Source organism: Apteryx rowi, unplaced genomic scaffold (genome assembly GCF_003343035.1).
Source record: "Apteryx rowi isolate R43461 unplaced genomic scaffold, aptRow1 scaffold_5, whole genome shotgun sequence".
NCBI lineage: Eukaryota > Metazoa > Chordata > Aves > Apterygiformes > Apterygidae > Apteryx > Apteryx rowi.
This window is the reverse complement of record NW_020450760.1, coordinates 8,067,856-8,084,288: the sequence shown is the minus strand read 5'-3', so window position 1 is coordinate 8,084,288 and position 16,433 is coordinate 8,067,856. Positions and strand designations below refer to the sequence as shown.

General features: G+C 40.1%; 2 protein-coding genes across 11 annotated transcripts in view; one reads left to right on the top strand and one right to left on the bottom strand.

The window, feature by feature from the left end:
- The window catches only part of RPS6KA5 (ribosomal protein S6 kinase A5), an 80,005-nt gene extending 64,274 nt beyond the window's left edge, over positions 1-15,731 (bottom strand). The window contains exons 1-2 of one of the 5 annotated variants that reach the window (XM_026079676.1): positions 15,243-15,731; positions 3,502-3,573 (exon numbers count right to left, since the gene is read on the bottom strand). In XM_026079676.1, coding sequence (XP_025935461.1) covers positions 3,502-3,573; positions 15,243-15,315 — 145 coding nt within the window. In that variant the 5' untranslated portion in view covers positions 15,316-15,731. Of the gene's footprint in view, positions 1-3,501; positions 3,574-9,340; positions 9,430-15,242 lie in introns of those variants that run through there. The other 4 variants (XM_026079672.1, XM_026079671.1, XM_026079673.1 and 1 more) reach the window with 4 other exon arrangements.
- Positions 15,732-15,982: 251 nt separating this feature from the next.
- The window catches only part of DGLUCY (D-glutamate cyclase), a 46,466-nt gene continuing 46,015 nt past the window's right edge, over positions 15,983-16,433 (top strand). For 3 of the 6 annotated variants that reach the window (XM_026079477.1, XM_026079481.1, XM_026079473.1), the window contains exon 1: positions 15,983-16,095. The gene's annotated coding sequence lies outside the window, so the exon portion shown is untranslated. Of the gene's footprint in view, positions 16,096-16,265; positions 16,351-16,433 lie in introns of those variants that run through there. The other 3 variants (XM_026079475.1, XM_026079480.1, XM_026079472.1) reach the window with 1 other exon arrangement.

The window sequence follows — 16,433 nt, the reverse complement described above, 5'->3', positions numbered from 1 at the left end:
ACACTGGCCAGTACTTCGCAAGCAAAATCCTCCAACATACCCAGTACACAGTTCTCAGCTCTGATACACTTAAAGAATGAACAAAGCTTCATGAGTACCTTGCTGGTCTAGGCTGTAGATTCCCTAAGCAAAAACTTCAGGCTATGATTAAAATCATTTACTACAGCAATGCAACTAGCATTTCCTTGACAGAAAGTACTACTCTTTCCATAAATGCCATTTCAGGATACCTAAGGTGTCCCTAGATCCTTAAAACTGGCAGGAATCTTTTCATCAGTTCTTGAACTATTTTGAAGACACTGAGACAGAAGATGTTCCTGGAGCAATTTAACCATTAGAGCAGGATGAAGAGAGACAGGCATGTTTCCTCCTCAGTTTTTTTTTTCCCTCCTCCCCCCTTCACACACAGACACACACAAAATCAATCAATCAATCAATCTTATTGTCAATCTGTTGAAGCAGACTGGTCTGAGAGGGGTTCTTGACAATAATTACCCTGTTGTCCTGAGTGAATAGCATATTTTAGGGGTATGAGCCTAAGGACTACCTGAAAGTTGGCTAATCTATTCACGAAGGAGATAGGGTATGGAAGGTAGCAATGAATAACAAACAGTTTAACAGCAGGAAAAGGGCTATTTCAGAGGTACTGCCTAAAGAATGCAGGAGGTCAGGCTATTACCAGTCTAAACTTGAAGACTGACACTTATGAAACTACCAAATTCACCTTCTATTCCAAATGCAACAGTCATAATATTAAGGTGATCTCAGGCTAATGGCAATGACAAGGAAAACAGAAAATAGAGGTATGGGACCAGTCTTCACCTTTCATTAAAAAAAATCAGCCCAATGTTTCCATCAGCAAGAGAGAAAGAAGGAATGCTCACATAAATGCATAATTACAAGTAAAAAAAAAAAATTTCTGACCTCAGACCAATTATAATGAACCACTTCAGAACAGCAGAGTTGCTTATACCTATGAATATGCAACTAACGTATCTGAATATTACAGTTTCTTTGACCCTACCACCAACTACTGAAATTGAACAGCAAGAGTTGACACGTTATGCCTTTTGGACTTCAATTAAAAATTTACTTCAGAAACAGAAAAATATACAGGCATACCTCGTTTTATTGTGCTTCATTTTATTGTGCTTTGCATATATTGCGTTTCTTCTTACAAATTGAAGGTTTGTGGCAGCCCTGCATCAGGGTTGACTCTCAGGCTGACTCTCTTGTTAGGGGGCTAAAGCAGCTGGTGACTTTAAGTAGAAGCCAATGCTCATTTATCATTCCGAAAATCCTAGGATCCTTAAGAATTATGCTAAATCTACTCTGTCTGTGCTCTGTAAATGCAACAATAAAGCCTGGATGACAGCACATCTGCTTACAACATGGTTTACTGAATATTTTAAGCCCACTGTTGAGACCTACTGCTCAGAAAAAAAGGTTCCTTTCAAAATATTACTGCTCATTGACAATGCACCTGGTCATCCAAGAGCTCTGATGGAGATGTACAACAAGATTAATGTTGTTTTCATGCCCGTTAACACAACATCCATTCTGTAGCCCATGGAATAAGGAGTCATTTCGACTTTCAAGTCTTATTATTAAAGAAATACACTTCATAAGGTTATAGCTGCCATAGATAGCGATTCCTCTGATGGATCTGGGCAAAGTAAATTGAAAACCTTCTGGAAAGGATTCACCATTCTAGATGCCATTAAGAACATTTGTGATTCATGGGAGGAGGTCAAAATATCAACATTAACAGGAGTTTGGAAAAAGTTGATTCCAACCCTCATGGATGACTTTGAGGGGTTCAAGACTTCAGTAGAGGAAGTAACTGCAGATGTGGTGGAAACAGCAAGAGAACTAGAATTAGAAGTGGAGCCTGAAGATGTGACTGAATTGCTGCAATCTCATGATAAAACTTTAATGGGTGAGGAGTTGCTTCTTATGGATGATCAAAGAAAGTGGTTTCTTGACATGGAATCTACTCCTGGCGAAGATGCTGTGAGCATTGTTGAAATGACAAAGGATTTAGAATATTACATAAATGTAGCTGATAAAGCAGCGGCAGGGTTTGAGAGGATTGATTCCAATTTGGAAAGAAGTTCTGTTGTGGGTAAAATGCTATCAAACAGCATCGCACGCTACAGAGAAATCCTTTGTGAAAGGAAGGCAATCAATGTGGCAAACTTCATTGCTGTCTTATTTTAAGAAATTGCCACAGCCACCCCAACCTTCAGTAACCACCACCTTGATCAGTCAGCAGCCATCAACATCAAGGCAAGACCCTCCATCAGCAAAAAGATTACAACTCACTGAAGGCTCAGATGATGGTTAGCATTTTTTAATTAAGGAATGTACTTTTTTTTTTTAGACATAATGCTATTGCACACTTAATAGACTACAGTATAGTGTAAACATAACTTTTACATGCACTGGGAAAACAAAAAATTCGTGTGACTCACTTTATCATGATACTCGCTTTATTGCAATGGTCTGGAACCCAACCCACAATATCTCCAAGGTATGCCTGTAATCCTTTGTGATTTAATGGCTTAATGAATTTACAAAAGAATCTGTATGACACCTAATTGTGGAGATCAAAATCCTTTGCTTTCTTGTTGGTTATGCAGCCGTTTGTGGAACTATAGTTTCAGTGCTAGCAGTTAAGGATTGAAAACATTCAAACTTTTAAAATCAAAACCTGTAACTTTTATAGACCTTGATCATTGTCCACCTTCATCGTCCTGTCTACTCAACAGTGCATCTGATCTTAGTGCTGACAAAAAAGTGTGAGCATACTGAGAATACATAGCCATTACTTTCACTGTATGTGTATATATACATACATTTTATTCATGTATATATATAGGTATGCTGTGTGTATATATATAAATACATGTGTGTGTATATATATATACACATACATACACAGACACACACATACCCTTAACAAAGGGGCAATAAGGCATTAGTATATCAGTCTTGCTAGTTACAGGCAGTACTCCTATAAAACCCCACAAACCTCCAACATCATGCTGAAATCCACAATATAGCAAACATTTTCCGTCTTAAAAATTACTGGGGTTTGAATATGACTGATATAGACCTAGAGCATCCTATTCAGTAAGATACTGGCATAACTGTTTTCCCAGAAATTCATCAAAATAGTCTGAAGCATTTAATGAACTTTTCAAGCTCATGCCTTTAATCACATTTTTCACAAACTGTATTAAATCTTCACAAATCAAGTCATTTTTCTTCTATTTTCCAAAGTGCATCTGCAACAGATGCTTTAAGTTATAACACCCGACTTCTTAATCTTGCATGATGTTTATGGAGAAAAAAAAGTGAAGAATATCATGCGATGCAATAAAAAGATGATATATCTTCCTAAAGAACATTCCAACAACAAAAAGCTCAGCTGGAAAACAAAAGAGTACTTAAGAGTATTGCTTCCAACATTCAACTTAGAAAAACAGTGAGTCTTACCCCCTGTTCCAAGAACTTTCAAGAGTTCAAAGTTTTCAATGCCAACTTTCTCTGCATGGCCTGTCAAATTTGCTGAAGGAAGAAAAAAAAATACATCAGACATGTAACACAAACATCATTTTGACATATTACTACAGCTTCAAACAAAACAAAAGTTAGCAGTTGAATGAAATAAGCAGCACTAAGAGGACACACCAGCACCATACTGTACTATTTTAACTTCAAAAGCAAAGGAGTGCAATTTTTCCTGCAGCTATTGGTGTTCACAGAGGCACAGAATCACAAAATCATAATTTAGGTTGGAAGGGACCTCCAGAGGTCATCTAGTCCAAATCCCTGCTCAAAACAAGTCTAATTAGATCATATTGCTCATGGCTGTGTCCAGACAGGTCTTGAACAACTCCAAGGACAGAGATTCCACAACCTCTCAGGACAACCTGTTCTGCATTCAACCACCCTCAKGTTTTTTGTTTTTTTTTCCTAATATCTAATTGGAGTTTCCCATGTTCCAATTTGTTTCTGTCATTCCTCATCCCATCAGCATGCGCCTCTGAGAAGAGCCTAGCTCCATCTTCTCTGTATCCCTTGATCAAGTAGTTGCAGACAGCAATAAGGTCTCCGCTTAGCCCCAGCATCCTGAATACTCTCATGATATTGGATGAAATGGTACTTGGGATGAGGTAAGCACAGAATTACTAAAGCTAGAAAGACTCTCCACTATTACCAAGGGAAAGATCTTGAATCTACATGGACAACTTGTCTGGAAAAGACTATGCTACTACAAAGTCATTTCATTTGCTGCGGAGCTTGAGGGAAGGGGATTCTACATTTTTCTAAATCTATACCATTTTGAGTACTTTTTGCCTAACAACCATTTTTCTAAGCAGGGAAGTGAAGACTCCCATTTGAAAAAGAAGGGTTTTTTTCTATGATAAAAAGCCCTTAAGCAGCTCCCATCTTTCATGCCTACCACAATATTATCCACCCATTTGTATCAATACAACTGTAGGCCATGCAGCAAAAGCTGCCCAGGAAAATGATCCACATTAGAAGTAGTATGGCAAAAAAATGAATACATTTGATTATTCTTAACCAAGATCAGTTCCCTGATCCACTGTAATGACAAGCTGCACAGTTTTACTGGCTAAATTAAAATTAGGAACAATCAGCTACATAAGTTGGTGTGACTGCTTAAAAAAAAAAAAAAAAAAAAAAAAAAAAAAAAAAAAGCTTCTCAAACAGTAACTTCAAGCCAAGCTGCATGTTTCAAGGCTAATAAAAAGAAAATGAGGCTTAGAAAAGACATGCAAGAAGCTTTCAGCAGCAACAACACAGATTTCAAGTACAAAGATCTCTTAACCCTAAAGAAAAATTCTTTCACAGGCAATGCTGGAATTAACTTACTCAGTTCAACAGAAATTCTAATTTGGTTTGATATTTCTAAGAAGCTCCATCAAGACTGCATGATTTCTAAATTCATTATCAGAATTTACAGTTAATCTCCACAGAATTGTAGTAACTCAACAAGTCAAAACAAAGAAAACTCAAAGCTTCAGAAAGACTTCTCACTGCCTCTGCAGAGGAGGGACAGGTATCAGATATTGTAACAGTAAATAAGTGAAAAAGCACATTCAAGACTTATTCCAACAATCCTAGGAATCCGTACACATATGCAGAATGCATCTAGGAGTGATAGGGTAATATTAGTGCTCTCATACAAGGCACTGATGAAATCTCATTTAAAATACCATTTTCAATTCTTATCATCCATCTTTACAAGAGATTACATCAAACTTGGAATAGGTGAAGAGACTAGTTGGTATTACTGGGAGATTAGAAAGCCTGAAAGAGCTTTTAGAATTCTCTCTTGAATGAATACAAGTACACCTGACAACGTTTTCTGCAAATCTGAGGGAGTCTGCAAGCTCTCCTAGTGTTACATGTAATAAAAATACACAGTACCGTAAAATTATTGGAACTGATGACAAAAGTAATGTTTTTCCATTTTAATAACATATAATAGACAAGACTTCAATACCAGAATTGTTAACAAATCAGTGATGCATGTGCGCCACATCAGTTGGGCTGAAGCTTGCTGTACTATTTTCAATGCAAATAGAACAAATACTGTTGCTAGTGCCACATCACAGCTATTGCTGAAGTCAGCAAAAGGAAAACGTACCCATCTGCCAAGAGAAGAGGAATAGTAGGTAAGGCAGAACTAGACTAAGTTAATGCTTAAAGAATCATAGTAAGTCATGTCACACAGAGACTAGTCTGTCTTGAGGCAACTGGGTATTACATATTAACTCTCCTCTTAACAAGAACTGAGAAGTGTACTCAATGTAGGGAGTTCAAAATAGTATCTTTCCTACCATGAACAGCAAGAGTCAGGGACTATTCTAAGGAGACCAGTGCTAGAGTGTCCACAATTTTTAATAAAACAGTGGGTGCTGCTGAAGAGATCCAGGACATAGAACCTATCTGGATACTAGCTAAATGCTGAATTTAAGTGGTAAGAAATTTTTACTTAAAAAAACCCTCTGATTTCAATCTTCCATTATGGAGTGCTCCAAAAACGTTTTAACATTTCATCTTTTAAAGAGCTGTCAGAAGAAGGCTTTTCAATTAAATGCCCTTCCAGAAGGCAAAAAAGTCATTTAACTCTGCCATATTCTTAGAACGGAATAAGAAGATGGAGAGAATGGAATATGGAGAAATGCTATATCTCCAATAATACACTGAAGACTTGCAGTGTTGGCTACAGTACTAAAAGAGACCAATTCTTAAACTTAAATTGTATCCCACATTCAATAACATTAGTAAAACTTTCCCCACTTTCATGAGATTAGACAGCAGTTAAGTAAAGAGCTGAATGATAACTAGTTTGAAGTATTATGTATTTGTTTCAATGTGAACTATAATTTTGTGCTATCCATTTAATCCCATTTCTACTTTGACTTAGGCTGCTTCTTTAAGTGCCTAACCTTAAAAAGGAAAAAAAGAAGTTTTAAGAATGTTATTGTAATCTCATTTTCTTAATAAAGGTTGGAAAAAACAACACAAAGTATGTGATCACTATAAAAAAGAAATCCCACCTCTTTCTTCATTATACTGAGAAAAGAAGCCAGCCCACAAGACCAGACAGCCAAAAGGTATGCATAACACATGCTGCTATGATAGCACACTTGAAACACACTAACTCTCTCTCAGAATGATTCCCTATAACTTAAGTAGAACTATTCTTCATCTAAAAATTTAACCATAAATCTACAAACCTACAGGAAAAGATTAACAATTCCCAGACAGTACTGCCATTCCCCCAAAAAAGCAAGCCGAAGAGCCTGCTCCTATTCCACATTCTTTCCCATGTCACAGCTAGAGCAGTTGTCTTCATCCACTAAAACTAAATGCAGCAGTTTTTGACATTCTAGCAAAGATGAGATGTAGCTTCCCCAGAACTAAGGTTGCTATACTGACATTTCCTTGAACTGGCTTTGAGGAGGGTATATCCCCAAAGATCCGTTCTTATATTCACCAGTGACCCCAGAAGAGTCCAAATGACCACTGCTGGAAGGACTTTCCACAAGGAACTCTTTCCACAATTACAAGACAACTGTTCCAAGGTGTGCGTTTGAGCAACTTTGAAGGATTGCAACAAGGCCACTGCTGACAGATCAGATGCATCAGATAGAACTAGTAACTCAGGGAAAGGCCCCTCCCACCCCTTAACCATCACTATGCTAAAACTGGTATCAGAGCCTGACTCAACAACTACCTGTGCAACCCGCATGAAAACAATATACGTTAGAGTACATACAGCAGGATGCACAGTCATAGATGAGGCTATTTCTAGCAGTAGCACCATAACACTTCAGTGTATACAAAGATGCCATTCAGAAACAGTGGCTTCAGCTCAAATCTTAATTTAAGAAGCGAGCACGAGGAAAGCTGCTTTGGCAATAGAAAGCTTTTATTTCTCCCTGCTGTGTCTGCTCAAGTGCACTGATGCATCAGTGGAAGAGCACAAAGGAAGGGAAGCTTGGACAGGAAGAAAGCACTGCCCAAATCAACAGGACAAGAGCTTTTCCACAAGTAATCTGAAGCTACACATGACATAGCAGTATCTAGGATGGCAGAACATCATGAGAGAGAGGGAAAAACAAAACCAACCAACAAACAAAAAAACAACAAGCAATAAGCTGACGGCACCTTCTAAAAGGCAAATTAACTGGATAGGTGAACAATTAGGAAAGTTTCTATTTGCAGATTTTCCTCTCTAGTCCACAGCAACCAACATCAGACCAACATGGTAGGAAGGACAGTACACAGCTGAGGGAGACAGTGAGATATAATGGATCAGTGCAGAAACAAAACTAAAGGGAAAGGTAAGACATCATGGCCATCCATAAAAACAAGCAGAAATCATGGTATTGGACCCAACTGTCACCTCCAAAGGCAGCAAGAAAGCAAATGTCTAGAAATATTCCCACTGCGGAGACAAACATCCACATGCAGGAACACCACTGCATGATGACCCATATTGCTGTTCTCAGTTCCCTAGGAATATGGCAGCCTATTTAACTCTGGGAACCAGGGCCAAGTATTTCTGCTTGATGGAGAGGCTCCAGATGACACAGGAATTGACACTGTCACCTGGACTAGCCTTGAACTTTGAGGCAGCCTGGTGGGGATTAAGAAATGTGCAAGACATTACTGCCTAATGACTCTGCTTGCTTTTAGTTGTGAATTTATTACCTTAATAAATAATATTTCAGATGTGGTGGTTTTTAAGTTAAAATGTGATGTGCCTTCAGATTCTGGACTCCATGGCACATAGGTTTTGAAGCAGAAGGATGAAACTAGAACTTCATCTGCTCAATTAGTTCAAACAACCTTCAACTGAAGACAAGCTCTGCCTGAGAGCTGTGACTTGTCTTCGCTACTCTCAGCAACATTAGACCAGCTCTGCTGTTTCACCGAGCAGAGCAATGAACCTCAGAAGCTTTCAAGCAAAACAATGAGAGAAAACAAGGAAAAAGGGAAGAAGAAAGTCTGCAGCATTTCAAACTATTAGGTGTCTGAAGCCTGGTGGCAACATCAGCTTTTTTCTAATCTATTACTCTAGATAATGGCCCAGCTCCACTCATGTAACTGATCTACTTTTTTAGTTACAGCAAAGAAAAGATGCTGTTTTTCAAAGTTATTTGAACATAAACTTGAGAGTATCCTTTACTGAGGGCAAACAGTGGGTGTCCTTCCTTGAAATTAAGCAAAACTAGCACATTCTTTACTGACTTGTCTCAGACTTCTTGCTGCTACTTTGCAAAATATATACACACACACACACAATAGAAACCACACAACTATTCCTTGCTAGACACTGATGAAAACACAACTAGGATGTTTTATTGTTTTCCTGTTTATATACAAAATTGTTCCTCAAATGTAACTGATTATAGCAACTGAGAATTATTTGTGAAGGCAAGTGAAAAATATTCCACAGTCCTTTAAATCTGAAAGGCCATCACAACCTATTTGTCAGGTCACTGAACAAGGGTAGCATTTAATCATGACAGGGAATTATTTTACAAACTTAAAACTGAATTTTTAGGAGGAGGACTACCTGTATTTTTCCAATTTTGCCAAAAAAGAATTTAGACCAAAAATAAAGCATGCACACAATTTTGAACTCACAGCACATAAGACAAATACCATGCATGTTACTCTGAACTCTAGGATCACAACTAAGGTAAATGCGGTAACAACTGTTCATGCTCTGTAGCATTAGATGCTTAAGGAGAATGCCACTTGAGCAGAAAAAAATTCAAGAACTCACAGAACTGCTGAACCCATTCTGGAAGGCTTGGAGACCAAAAATTTGCACAGCCAAAGATGGCAAAGACCTTCTGAATTACTAGCTAAGCTTCATACAACACGTGGAAATTCAGAAACATGAAATACTGTGGGGAAGAAGACAGATAACAATCACTGCCATCATCAACGGAGACTAAAGCTGCAAAAAAACTATATCCCACCAAAGTCATCATTTGTACATCAGAAGCTGAAATAGAAATAAAAGAAAAAAATCTGAGACTAATGATCCAGACTCACAATAGTCTGAACTGGAAAATGCTGCCTACTAAGAACTATTTGCATTCATCAGGAGTAGTCCTTTTGCTATTCCAAAGGTGATTTTACTATGAAGTTTGTCATTACAATAAGTCAGTCATTACTATAAGAAAGCTAGAAGCTAAACATGCAGTAACACTATACATCATGTAATAGCCCCCCCTCCAAAAGTAGCTAAATAACACACTAACGAATAAAGTTGTTATAATCTAATGCTGAAGAAAGGGTTGAAACAGCCAGATGAAAATAACAAGTCTAAAGATTTTGCATACCTTTTCAAATCAAAAATGACATCAAAGTGCAAGGTATGAATCAGCTGTGGCCTTCTCTGTCAGCAGAAATAAGTAACACTTCAAAAAATACACTTGCTTCAGTCAGAGTCTCTCTCGACACAGTGTTAAAAGGAACGGAATGTAGATTAATTTTTCAACAAAGGAAGAGCAATTGAATTTAAGTTTTGGTGGAATGGGTTTACATATTATTCTGCAAACATTAACCAGGAAAGCTCAAGAATTATCTTGAGAATGATCCTCTCTAACATAAGCTTTTATGACCAATTGTCCAAACATAAAATGTTTACAGATATCATCAGAAAAGGGGGAAAGGAAACAGTCATGAGAGATCACAAAACAAAACACAAAAATAAAAGGACAGTGTGTAATTCAAGTCCTGCATAAGCCAGGCCATCGGTCTATCTACAGACTAAGTTGGGGGCAAAGAGATCTTAACAGAGCTTGCACGTTGTCATTAGGGTTTTATAATGGTTCAAAAAAAAGAATAATTAACCCAGCACTTAATGTTTACCAGAAGATATCAATAAATGCTGCCAAGTGATGAAGGGAATCCAAAAGAAATTTTTACATCAGCAATACAGCTGCAAATCACAACCTCAGATACCCAAGCTGTCTCATATGTTTAAGCAATTCTGGTACATGTTTTCCGCATCTGAAGTGGCAAGTAAGGCTCTTAACTGTGTAGTGGAATGCAAGATGAGCTTTTAAACCACCCTGTGTTTAGAGTTCATTAGGACAGGGTTTAACAATAGAGTGCTAATAAAAACTATGATTGCTAGTCCTCATTTATATTACACATTTCATAGAATATCACTGAAGTAAAAAGAGCTTAAAAGTAGCAGACTTAATATCTGCAGATCTTTTTAGCCCAGTTCATTAGATTCCAAAGCTTGGAAAAAAGATAGAAAGTCACTCTCCTTCATAATCAAAGCTGATTTAGAACTTACCAGAAGATAAATACCAAGAATTTCCTAGACTACAAAACATAAAAGAAAAAAAGTCTTGATTTTGTAAAGAATAACATCCAGAGATTTAAATTATATCAAGGATGATCCAAAAACTCACTCTCTAAAAACAGGCTTTGTACTTCCTAGAGGAATACCAAAACATATATACTTTGTTGCTTAAAAGGAAGAACTAGAACTAAAGTCACAATAGCTTAATATTTTAAATATTCAACTCTTAATATCTTCTGATCTCTAAAAAATAAACAGAATTAGTAGATACAGTCATATATGAAAACTGTTTCTTTCATGAAGTATCGTTTAAAACACGGTCTTCAAACTTTCGTAAGAATGTTTCCTTTTAAAAATAAAAAAATAATACTGTAAAGGTGCCAGCTGTAGCTCCATAGCAAAGGCTGAACTGTACTTAAAGCATGGTTTCATCATCTTTTTTAGGCATATCTTCATAATGCCTTAGGACATATAATCTGAACATACAAGGAACTGTCTTACAACTTGCAAATAAATACTCGCTGGTTCTCATTCAAGAAGGGGTAACTAAGAATTTGCAATACTAAACCTTTCAAATAGTATGTGTATTGTCTTAAGCCTTTCATAGTTTCATACTGAATTATAAATTAGACTACTTTTTGACTCAAGTGGAAGTTCCAGATTCTTCTGCCTCTGTAGCCCTGGAGCCCACTGCCATATAGACTTCTGGGCTTCACATCCCTTTTCCCATGTTGGAGTCAGACAGACAAAGCGCAAGTAAATGCAAGTTCTTCAGTCCAAAGTTTGTGACAGCATTAAACTGAAGCCAAGTATCTTCTTCAAAATAGAGTAGATTTGCCAAAAGGAAAAGAACATTGGCTCAAAGCAAAACAAACAACATAGACACTGCCTATTGCCCACGCATTCATGGTCTCTCACAAGTTCCCTTCAAGATCCCAGTTTTGCAAATCTTCATCTCTCACTGGGCAAAGCAGGAAGAACACAGGCATGCTGCAAGCTGGACAACCTCCTACCTTAGTCACATACACTGGAGGCTCAGGATCCTTAGATCCTTATTTTATTTTTTCCCCAAAGTCAAGAACTACAACAGAAGCCAACTGGAAAAAAAAAAATCTCATGGTTAACAGTTCTACTTCGTTCTTACCTTCCTATATTACATTTTTCCCTTCTCTGTGCATATCCTTCCCCTTCACACAAAAGTTGTTCTCTAATAGGCTTTATATTTGCCATTGTTTGTTTCCCTGGCATTAATGGCAAATAAAAAATGTGAAGAGGATATTATTTTTTTTTCCCCCCACTGTAAACAGTGCATAACTTCTTAGGTCTCCAAAAAGCTTAGAAGTTGTACTAACTCTGAGGTTAGCCTTAAAAAAAAAAAAAAAATTCTCCTTTACAGAATTCCAGAAATAGATCATTCAGAAAAATTAATTTTATTATTATTTTCCAACAGAAACAAAGCACAGGTTGTTCTTAACAGAAACAGTCACCACTTCTTATCATTTGATCTTTGGCGTATTATTTTTCTTCTATTTCCGGAGAAGGTAAGGGGATTCCACTTTCCCAAAACCTTTATTTCTCAGTGTAAGCAAAAGAAGATGGTGACTAATCTGAAACAAGTGAATTGTAAGTTTCTGTTGAGGAAAAAACATTTTTTGTGACAGTCTCTTCTAAAGAAAAAAAAACTTCAGTTGCTGAATATATTAGCAGAAAACCATTATTAACTTGAAGTGTGTCCTAAAAGTCACTGTTGTTTCTATTCTACAAAACACATTAGAACAAAGAACTGAAGCACATGTATGCAGATGGTTCTGCACGGTTTTTATGGTTTTATTCTCAAAGATACTTGTTTCATCTTAAATTCAAGTTTTATATGTTCATTACTCACTTCACTGTAATTGATGCCTGTCTCTGTAACTAGTTTAATACTTTAAAAGCAATTCCAAGACTGAAGCAATAGCAAATGCAAAGTATAACTATAGGCCCACATGCCTATGTTATGAACATAATTCTTAGTACTTTGAGTGAGTTACTATTATCAAGAGGTTCATGCAACAATTTCCAGAATATGAAAATGTGACACTTCCTTCTCATAGAAGCCATGATTTCTACCACAATAGTACATTCTTTTAAAGCACTGTGGAGACAGACCTTTTTTTCATCTGCCAACTGACAGCTACGTTCGACATATAACTCTAAATCATTCAATTAGTCACAGAGCCAGCAACATCAAAGAAAGAACATAGAAAGGAGGGGAACTCGGGAATCTAAACAAGTCAAGCATTAAAAAAAAAAAAACCACACTCATGGTATATAATCTCAGTATTTTAAAAGAACAAAATTCCTATGGTTCCAGTTTCTGTTCTTACATGTCTCTTCAATCTCTTTCCCAAAATGGAGCAAAAGCAAATAATCACACTGCATGTTTTAAAACCTGAGAAAAGTTCCAAAGTATCTTAGAGATTATATATAAAAGAAAGTCAAGTGCAATTTTCCCTTCAAATTATGGTATCTCCATGCATTGCATAGAGACAAGTTCTGAGACAGTATCTCGATATGTGTCTTGCATAGTGATGACACCATTGACACCTTCAGGAGTAGGAGTCTCCCAGGAGTACATGACAGAGCAGCTTCCTCCTCCACCCTAATGTTCCAGAAATAGACAACCCATTGCTAGAAAGCATTTTAAAGAAAGCAGAGTTCTAAATACTTAATAAGGAGAAGAAAATGGGGAGAAGCAGCTGATTTCCATTAAACTGAATTTCAGAAGCTTACGAAGAGACAAGCAAGCTTGAGAAAATTTACATTAAAAGCAAGCATCAGTACTTCCTGAATCTATAAAAGTTTATGATCGGGACTGATCAAAACAAAAATTGCCTCTTATGCATATTAGACAGCTCTTTGCCCAGTTTCAAAGAATGTGTTTATTCCTCAAACTATCTTTAAATAAATATCCTGCAGAGATATGTGCTGTCTCAACTTCTATAAAATAAATCTAGACATAGTAACTATACAGAATAAATGGGTTACATTTACTTTCCCACACTTCTTTCTCTTGCACACTGAAATCTAACAGTACCTAAGGAGAGAAACACATTTTCCACCAGTTTTTTCCTCTACTTGAAAGAAAACTACAGTCTCTTTGGTTTCTGCGCAGCTATCAGGAAGAAGAGTGTGTGTGTGTGTGTGTTTTTTTTAAAGCTGCAATGATAGCTATGTTCCACTGGGGTACTTCTGCAGAGCCCCTGGACTTGAGTGACCCTGTGATAAAAGGCTGAACATTATTAAAGTGATCTCAACAATAATATCTGCTTTCATGATTGGTGCATTAAAGAATGTTAACTATGTTAACCTGGGGGGTGCTTTTCTCAAACTTCTGAGGTGAACAGCAAGCATCACGTAGCTACTTTTACTCAATTTTGGAGAAGATAAAAGAAGATGGAGAAAAAAGAAATTAAGGGCACAAGTTAATAGCACCTTCACTGTTAATAAACACCAAAAATACACATCCTGATTATATTCTACAGGCACTTTTAAATTAACAGTAAGTTCTAAATTTGCTGCAGTATTCAAGTTGCCTGGAAACTTCTGAGAAGCACAGAGTCCCTATTAAAAATGTATAAAGATCTTCCATAGCACAACAACTTGCAACACAGCATTTCTGCTGTATCTCAAAAAGTCGTATATATTTCACATGGTGAAATACTTCTACAGAGGGTCTTCAAGTAATTACTGAACTGCGAGAAGGTGCACAGACTGGAAAGCCAGATAACTCAGTGGTTTTATGTTGGTATGTTCTTCCCTCTACAATTCGGGCATTTCACCGATGTCAGAGAAAATAAGCCACAGAAAACTGCATCATTTAGGACTGTAACAACACCCCCCCAGGCACCCTCCACCCCCAAATACTGACATATCCATAAAAGTCAAATCCACAAATAAAAAAATACGGAGAGTAGCTGGCATTATCTCCAACCTCTTATCTCCTCCCAAAGCGTCAAATCCCACAGTGGACAGGAAAGAGGGGAGCCAAGTACTCAAGTGAACTATTTCTCAGAAATAAGATAAAGGAAGCTCTCCCCCCCCCCCCATCTTATACTCTCAGCCCATTTCTTTCTGCTCATCCTCTTTTTCTTCCTTCCCCAGTTGTTTTTTTTTTTCTTTCCTTGCTGGCCCCAATCAACTCTCTTGAATCCTCACCTCCCCCTCCTCCTTTCCGACCACTTCTCCCCCCAGTCCCGGCAGCCCGTCGCCCGCCAGGGCCCCATCGCCACCTTCCCCGGACACCAGCGCCCTCCGCAGCGCCCCGCCGCCCCCCCGGCCCCGCGCCGCCAGGCCTGCCCGCGGCCGCGCCGCCGCTCACCGTTCCTCAGCTCGTGTTTGACGGTGAGGAGCGGCAGCTCCCCTTCCTCCGCGGCGCCCGAGGGTCCCTCCATTTTCTCGCAGGCGAGCTCTCCCCCGCCTCTCCGCCGTGTGCGCGCGCGTGGAGGCGGGGGTGTCACCTGGTCCGCGGCGGATTGTGTTTTTCAGGGACGGCGCGGGGGGATAAGAGCCATAGGCGCAAACTGGGGGGGGAAGCGGGGAGACAGCTTTTCTCTCCTCCCCCTTAGGGGGAAGAAAAAAAAAGAGGACCAACAACAAACAGTTATTAAAACACAGGGAGCCACACACGTCGGCTTCCCTCCCCCGGCGCTCAGAGCCAGCCCATGCCCTTGCGGCTCCCCTCCCCCGTGCTCGCCTGCCCTCCCCGCCCAACGGCAGGGCGCCGCGCCGAGCCCAGCGCGACCCGGCCGGGATAGGCTGCGCCGCGCGGGGGGAGGGGGGCTCTGCGAGCAGCACCTTCTACTCCGGCGCCCGCGCCCCCCCCGCCCCGCCCCAGCGCTCATTGGCGCGCGCGGCCGCGTACTACAGCGGCTGTTGGGCAGAGAACATTCTACGTGCCTCCCCCCACCCTTCCGCCGGGCCGCGCGCTCCCTCATTGGCTCAGCGCCTGCGCCAACCGCTGGCTCCGCCCCGCGCGCTCCCCCCCATCCCTCTACTCCTTGATCTTGTTTGTAAACATTCCCTCCCGCCTCTCCCAATCCCCACCCCCCGCTTGGGGGCGGGCGCTGGGTTGCCTAGAGAAAAGAGAAGGCGCTGATTGACCGCTGAGACTGCCAATCGCCCGAGGAAGCGGCGGTGGCGCCCCGCCCCCGGGGCGCGAGGCCTGTTCCATGGTGCTGAGGGAAGGGGGTGGGCTGGGTCTCCCCACTCGTAGTGGCGGCGGGGGAGCCCGAGCCCCCCGTGGGGAGAAGCGGGCTCCCGGCGGCAGCGGGATGGGGGGAGCGGGGATCCCCTCGCCGCGGGGCGCCCAGGGGCAGGGAGGAGCGAGGGAGGGCGGGGAGCTTCCCGGAGGGCCGCGGGCGCTGCCGCTCGCCCTCTGCGGCAGGGGGCAGCCGGGGAGCTGCTGCCGCCGCCGGTGTGGCGCGTGGGTATGTCGGCCTGCAGGGCAGCGCGTAACGGCGGGGTCAGGCGCCGCGGCCATGTCGCGCATGCTTCGTGGCTGGGCGCAGCG